Below are 7,598 nucleotides of genomic sequence, written 5' to 3'. Positions count from 1 at the left end.
CGCCGTCGCTTCTTAGGAAAGTCTTTGGTAAAGTTTTCTCTGCGCCGCTTCCCGGAATCATCGGCATTCGTCTGGCGGAAAGGTTGTACAAACAAATCCCTGAGATTGCGGCCATTTCACACCTGATCCCCCCGGGGGAGGGAACAAAGCAAATTTCAGGACGTTGGGGCCACCGTATTTCTTTGCCGGAAATTGCGGGCGGTCTTCGTGTTCCTCGGCGCCGGCGGGAAGCTTCTTATGCGACCTTTCCGTGAACTGTCCTAGATGGAAGAAAATGACATTTCAGTGCTGTGCAGATTATAGATGTAATCCAAAGAACATAAAGCTTACGGCCGCTTGATTCCGTCCTATCGATGATGAGGAGGATTTACAGCAAGTCCCAGAACACCAGAATATCATTCAAGGTAATGCCGGTGGAAGCTTTGTGTACTCGGCTGCGGCATGGTCTACCGGGAGAATAATGAAGGATGCCAATACCAATCTCTTTTCGGAAATGCTAACGGGCTGGCTATTATTCTGACTCTTGCCTCTGAAAAAGCCATCCTTGAGCTCCAGTCAGTGACTTTGCCTGGACTCGGATGATGTCATCAGTCTGCTGCAGGCAGGAGGAATCATTTCCTCAGTCTCCCCGCCCCCAGTGATCAATCTGCTGCAGGCAGGAGGAAGCATTTCCTCAGTCTCCCCGCCCCCAGTGATCAGTCTGCTGCACGCAGGAGGAAGCATTTCCTCAATCTCCCCTTCCCCCCAGTGTTTTTATTGTAAATGTAGAGAGGCTCCCAAACTGTATATACCTTCCTTTAATCCTAATGTATTGCTGCTGGTATAATTCACTGTGTGGCCAGACAGCTTTGGGGCCCCCTGTTCTTCTGGGCTCCATAACAGTCACATGGCCTTCTAGGGCATATTGTTACACCCTTTAGTTTATCTGTCGTACTTGGAAATGCAGAGGAGAATTATTAGGGAACCTGCTCAGAGCTCCCACAGATCCGCTACCCGCCAGGCATCCAGCAATGGTTCACGCTGGCTATGGCAGTGCCTGTGTGGAAATGTGCGTTGGAAGCTGATTGGACAGGGGAGGGGGGGGGCAAATGTTAAGGGTTTCCACCCTCGCTCACTGAAAGCAAGAGAACACCTCTTTGCAATCCAAACATGGAAATGTCATATTTAACTTGGCTGAGAAGATGCAGCCTGCCTGTGATTATCCTCCTGGCATCCATCCTCTGCACCTGCCTCCCCCCTCCCCCCGTGGCTAAATGAATAAGCGTTGCCAAAATTCTTCATTCCAGTATCTGATCCTGTAAAGCATAGCTCAGTGCATTCACCGCCACATGTACTGTACTCTATGATCTATTGCATGCTCAGTTTGACCCAATGGAGCATGAGAGGTAGGTTGCACAGCAGGGAATCATTCAAAAGGAAACTATAAGGGGTATAAACAGTTTTTGTGGAGTTACGCTTATTGGTCGCCCTCCTTCATCCCCCCTGACATATCTCATATCTCAGACAGGAAAGACGGAGCGCTGATGGTTTAGTATGAGACCCATTTTGGGGGCTTTTTATATCTGAGAAGAACCTTCTGTGCGGATATATGCCAAAATAAACGTTCTTCACAATGTATTTTTCAATGTTTTTTTCATGTAATACCACATTACGGGCACTAGATGGCGCTGAGGAGTATAGAAAATCAATACTCATTGTATATGCTCATTAGCACCATCTAGTGGCCATAATGAGGTATTACATGGGGAAACGTGATAATAAATGCGCACAGATCGAACGTTGTAATTTTAAAATCAACTTAAAATGCGGGCTAAACCCATTGAAACGGGATTCACAGAACATTACGGGTTTTCTATTAAAGCAACAGCACTCCCTTCACATACACTCTCGCTAATTGAGACACCAAAGACCCAGTCTGATCAGGCAAGCAGGAAGGGGGGAGGGATGGGGGGGAGGAGTCACTTCTCTGACTCATTCAGCTTTGTTATACATTTAAGCTTGAGCTATTGCACTCTGTAAACGGCCGGCATTTTTCAACAGAGCAGTCATGAATAGACAGGTAGACATGGGAAAAGTGGATGTGAATGGACTTCCTCTTTCAGCAGTTGCAGAGTTTCCGGATATATATCAATGATTGGATAGAATGAGTTGTGTGTTTTGCTTATTTGCAGATTGTAATGTTTTATTGTCCTGTGTCAGACCCCACGCAGGTCCTGGTCCCCCCGTCCAGCATGGACGTCACGGTAGGAGAGAGCATCGTCCTGCCCTGCCAGGTCTCACACGACCACTCACTGGACATCTCCTTCTCCTGGGTCTTCAACGGGCAACTCATCGACTTTCAGAAGGACGGGGAACACTTTGAGCGGGTGGGAGGAGTAAGTATGAGTGCCGTACCACAAGGGATCGGACCCTCTGGGTGTTGTCATGTGACCTGTCCATCCACGTGACCTGTCCATTCACTGTGCACTATCACTGTGTCAGTCTGCAGATTTAAAGCTGAACTCTGGACAGATATTAAAAAACACCACTGGGCAAAAAAAAAAAACATTAAAGGAGAACTATGAGGAGGGGGAGTGATTTTCACTCATCCTCATAGTACGAGCCGGCCTGTGACAATGAGACTGTCACAGGTCGGCTCAATAGATCGGGAAGTGAGGGAACACATACCGGCGCTCGCTCACTTCTCGAATAATCTCCCTGCAGAGAGCCGAGACTGTCACTCACGGCTCCCTGCGGAGATTACCCCCTCCCCGCTCCGATCCTCCAGCGCTGACTGGTGGAACGGATGGGGGAGGGGGCGGGTACAGCTGGCTCTGCCTCTAGATAGGCAGAGCCAGCTGTCACTCACGCAGCTGGGCGGATCTCGACAGCATTATACTGAGCTTTGGGTCACAGGAGGACGCTAGTATATGTCCTCTCGTGACCCTTAGGAGAACTATGGGGAAAAACACTTACCCCGTAGTCCTCCTTTAAGGGACCATTTAGACTTGTGTGTTGTGGTAAGAAGAAGAGTGAGGAGGTCACTTCTATGCTCCTCCTGGTATCACGTCCCTTATCAGCATTACGACCACTAGATCTCATCAGCGCCATCTAGTGGCCATAACGCAGTATTACATCATAGTACCTTCAACTGTATTTTTTTTGCAATTATTCGCCCAAAACGAATGTTTACAGATATTTGCAGAGTGAACAGCCCTGCAAATCGTTTATAAATAGACCCCTAAGTGTTTTTTGATCAGAGAGTCAATTGGGCTCAAAGGCTGTCATGGGTTCAAAGGTCACACAGACAGCCTGTTGCTACTGAGATCTTTTCATTTCATTTTTCCAAAGGTGATTCTGCCATTTTGAGTCCTTCCACATATATATCATATCTGAGCCCTGAAGAAGCGGGAGACTTTTAAACACATGAAATGCGTTGACTTTTTTTTAATTCTGTATTGCCCTGTTGAGCATGACCTCGTATTAAAAGTCCTTAGATGGCTTATTGGTCTGGCGCTGTCACTGGGCTTTGACTATCCTGCTGTCAGCTGACCCCCACACCAGTAGACTGAGGTGACTCTGCATCAATCTCCCCAGTGGAATCGGCTTCCAGCGCTGGGGTTCTGTGTAAATGTGACAACGTTGATATTACCCGGTGCCGGCCTTTTTCCTCACCCGTCCTCTTATGTCCTCTGTTTTCAGCAAGACTCCGCCGGAGATTTAATGATAAGGAGCATCCAGCTGAAGCATGCTGGGAAATATATCTGCCTGGTCCACACCAGCGTAGATAAGCTATCAGCAGGAGCCGATCTCATAGTCCGAGGTAAGGGGGGGCGGCGGGATGGATGGTGTATGAGGCTCAAGAAGGTGATGATGTAATTATTGGCCTATGTGAAAGAGGACCTGTCATGAGTTATAATGCATGCAAACCCTTCAATTCCAAAGCTTGGGATGACTTTGCGCTGTCCCCCAGCATGCTGGTTACTGTTATGAATGGAAGATGTTGGATTCCCACTAAATACCTGAGGATCCTACCAGTCCCCTGGCGTATGATGAGCTTCCTGACCATGCTCAGCATAAAAGTAGACCCGTGGTAGCGTGGTCAGTTTGCGCCCCTGCTTGCTCCATTGGGACTTCCTGATGGACAACATCCCTGTATTTGATAGGCATTTGCTCCAGAAGAGTCAATTCCCTAGCACAGCCCCCTTCCTCCTTGCAAGCCGCAGCCCTCTCCTCTTCAGGAAATGTTTAATTACTGTACATGCCGGCCTAGCTCCTCTGCCCCTCCCCTCATCTCCCTGCATAACTTCTGTTGCGGGGGAAGAGATTGAAGAGGCATATTACAGAGTGTCACTTGAATGACAGCTTTGAGTCTGCTGGGACTTCACATATCATATCAAAGATGGCGGCACCCAGCAGCATTCTTGGGGCTTTTGGAGGTCGACACAAGGGAGTCTTTTAAAATACATCGGGTGCACATATAATCTTATGGGAAGGTTGTTTTTGGAAAGAATGGCCTGGTGACAGGGTCTCTTTAATGCTGCTTGTAGCTCTTCATTGGCTCTTTGTTTATTCCAGGACCTCCCGGTCCGCCAGATGCGCTTACTGTGGAGGAGATCACTGACACCACCGCACAGCTATCATGGATGCCGGGAGTGGACAATCACAGCCCCATTACTATGTATGTCGTCCAGGCCCGGACACCCTTCTCAGTGGGGTGGCAAGCAGTCAGCACAGGTGAGGAGACATCCTTCAATTCTGTAACTGGGTTCTCAGTGATATCACCGGTCTCTAGTGATTGGATAGGCTGCATTCTAAGTGATGTCACCGCTCTCTAGTGAAGGGATAGGCTGCATTCTCAGTGATGTCACCGGTCTCTAGTGATTGGATAGGCTGCATTCTCAGTGATGTCACCGCTCTCTAGTGATTGGATAGGCTGCATTTGCAGTGATGTCACCGGTCTCTAGTGATTGGATAGGCTGCATTCTCAGTGATGTCACCAGTCTCTAGTGATTGGATAGGCTGCATTCTCAGTGATGTCACCAGTCTCTAGTGAATGGATAAGCTGTATTCTCAGTGATGTCACCGCTCTCTAGTGATTGGATAGGCTGCATTCTCAGTGATGTCACCGCTCTCTATTAACTGGATCGGCTGCATTCTCAGTGATGTCACCGGCCTCTAGTGATAGGCTGCATTCTCAGTGATGTCACCGGTCTCTAGTGATTGGATAAGCTGCATTCTCAGTAGTGATGTCACCGGTCTCTAGTGACTGGATAGGCTGCACTCTCAGTGATGTCTTTAATAAATTGAAAGAAAGCATTTAGTGCGCAGGCTATCAGTGTCGGGGAAAATAATAATATTTTTACATATTATCAATCTTACATATCTTATATAATATCAATATTTTTGTTTGAAGTTGAAGTAGATTGAAGTGTTTTATTTCCTCTGAATTAATGGTAATACTCCAGAGGATGCGGTACAATCTCTCACTCTATAGATGGCTCTTCTGTCTGATTTAACACAACAACTAAAACAACCGAAAATTGGATAGTTTTCACAATTTATTTAATTAGTGCCGTCTGCCTGAGACAATTTGTCTGTGGGTTTAACTAGTGTTTCCTGCGCAGCATCTGCTCCTCAGAAGCAACTCAACTCACTTGTTTTATATATTTATTTAACTGATAGATCACACTCTGTATTTCTGTATTTTTCTACATTTCCCCTTAGTGCCGGAGGTGGTGGATGGGCGATCGTTCACAGCCACTGTGGTTGGTCTGAGTCCATGGGTCGAGTATGAATTCCGTGTCATCGCCATCAACCAGATTGGCATTGGAGAGCCGAGTCCCCCATCGGATAAGAGAAGGACGGAGGAAGCTCGTAAGAGAGAAGTTGCTTTTTCTTTCTTTCTTTCTTCTTAATCAATCTCCTTTTCCTCTCTCTGTCTCTCTCCCCCCCCCCTCTCTTCCCCTCTTTCCTCTCTCTCTCCTCGCCCCTCTTTCCTCTCTCTCTCCTCGCCCCTCTTTCCTCTCTCTCTCCTCGCCCCTCTTTCCTCTCTCTCTCCTCGCCCCTCTTTCCTCTCTCTCTCCTCGCCCCTCTTTCCTCTCTCTCTCCTCGCCCCTCTTTCCTCTCTCTCTCCTCGCCCCTCTTTCCTCTCTCTCTCCTCGCCCCTCTTTCCTCTCTCTCTCCTCGCCCCTCTTTCCTCTCTCTCTCCTCGCCCCTCTTTCCTCTCTCTCTCCTCGCCCCTCTTTCCTCTCTCTCTCCTCGCCCCTCTTTCCTCTCTCTCTCCTCGCCCCTCTTTCCTCTCTCTCTCCTCGCCCCTCTTTCCTCTCTCTCTCCTCGCCCCTCTTTCCTCTCTCTCTCCTCGCCCCTCTTTCCTCTCTCTCTCCTCGCCCCTCTTTCCTCTCTCTCTCCTCGCCCCTCTTTCCTCTCTCTCTCCTCGCCCCTCTTTCCTCTCTCTCTCCTCGCCCCTCTTTCCTCTCTCTCTCCTCGCCCCTCTTTCCTCTCTCTCTCCTCGCCCCTCTTTCCTCTCTCTCTCCTCGCCCCTCTTTCCTCTCTCTCTCCTCGCCCCTCTTTCCTCTCTCTCTCCTCGCCCCTCTTTCCTCTCTCTCTCCTCGCCCCTCTTTCCTCTCTCTCTCCTCGCCCCTCTTTCCTCTCTCTCTCCTCGCCCCTCTTTCCTCTCTCTCTCCTCGCCCCTCTTTCCTCTCTCTCTCCTCGCCCCTCTTTCCTCTCTCTCTCCTCGCCCCTCTTTCCTCTCTCTCTCCTCGCCCCTCTTTCCTCTCTCTCTCCTCGCCCCTCTTTCCTCTCTCTCTCCTCGCCCCTCTTTCCTCTCTCTCTCCTCGCCCCTCTTTCCTCTCTCTCTCCTCGCCCCTCTTTCCTCTCTCTCTCCTCGCCCCTCTTTCCTCTCTCTCTCCTCGCCCCTCTTTCCTCTCTCTCTCCTCGCCCCTCTTTCCTCTCTCTCTCCTCGCCCCTCTTTCCTCTCTCTCTCCTCGCCCCTCTTTCCTCTCTCTCTCCTCGCCCCTCTTTCCTCTCTCTCTCCTCGCCCCTCTTTCCTCTCTCTCTCCTCGCCCCTCTTTCCTCTCTCTCTCCTCGCCCCTCTTTCCTCTCTCTCTCCTCGCCCCTCTTTCCTCTCTCTCTCCTCGCCCCTCTTTCCTCTCTCTCTCCTCGCCCCTCTTTCCTCTCTCTCTCCTCGCCCCTCTTTCCTCTCTCTCTCCTCGCCCCTCTTTCCTCTCTCTCTCCTCGCCCCTCTTTCCTCTCTCTCTCCTCGCCCCTCTTTCCTCTCTCTCTCCTCGCCCCTCTTTCCTCTCTCTCTCCTCGCCCCTCTTTCCTCTCTCTCTCCTCGCCCCTCTTTCCTCTCTCTCTCCTCGCCCCTCTTTCCTCTCTCTCTCCCCCTCTCTCCCTCTCTCTCTCTCTCTCTCTCCCCTCTTTCCTCTCTCTCTCCTCGCCCCTCTTTCCTCTCTCTCTCCCCCTCTCTCTCTCTCTCCCCCCTCTTTCCTCTCTCTCTCTCTATCTTTCTCTCTTTCTTTCTTTCATCTCTTGTCTTTCCTCTCTCTCTTCCCCTCTCTCTCTTCCCCTCTCTCTCTTCCCCTCTCTCTCTCTCTCTCTCTCTCTCTCTCTCTCTC

General features: G+C 50.0%; 1 protein-coding gene across 1 annotated transcript in view; it reads left to right on the top strand.

Moving 5' to 3' along the window:
* Nucleotides 1–7,598, top strand: part of CNTN4 (contactin 4) — a 122,150-nt gene that overhangs the window by 100,247 nt on the left and 14,305 nt on the right. The window contains exons 14-17 of the mRNA XM_018571640.1: nt 2,172–2,375; nt 3,682–3,802; nt 4,558–4,716; nt 5,707–5,856. Coding sequence (XP_018427142.1) covers nt 2,172–2,375; nt 3,682–3,802; nt 4,558–4,716; nt 5,707–5,856 — 634 coding nt within the window. The remainder of the gene's footprint in view (nt 1–2,171; nt 2,376–3,681; nt 3,803–4,557; nt 4,717–5,706; nt 5,857–7,598) is intronic.

The sequence above is a fragment of the Nanorana parkeri genome, unplaced genomic scaffold, assembly GCF_000935625.1.
Source record: "Nanorana parkeri isolate BGI_ZX_2015 unplaced genomic scaffold, ASM93562v1 scaffold1798, whole genome shotgun sequence".
NCBI classification, from domain to species: Eukaryota; Metazoa; Chordata; class Amphibia; order Anura; family Dicroglossidae; genus Nanorana; species Nanorana parkeri.
The sequence above is the reverse complement of the archived record's forward strand: the minus strand, read 5'-3'. Positions and strand labels throughout refer to the sequence as shown.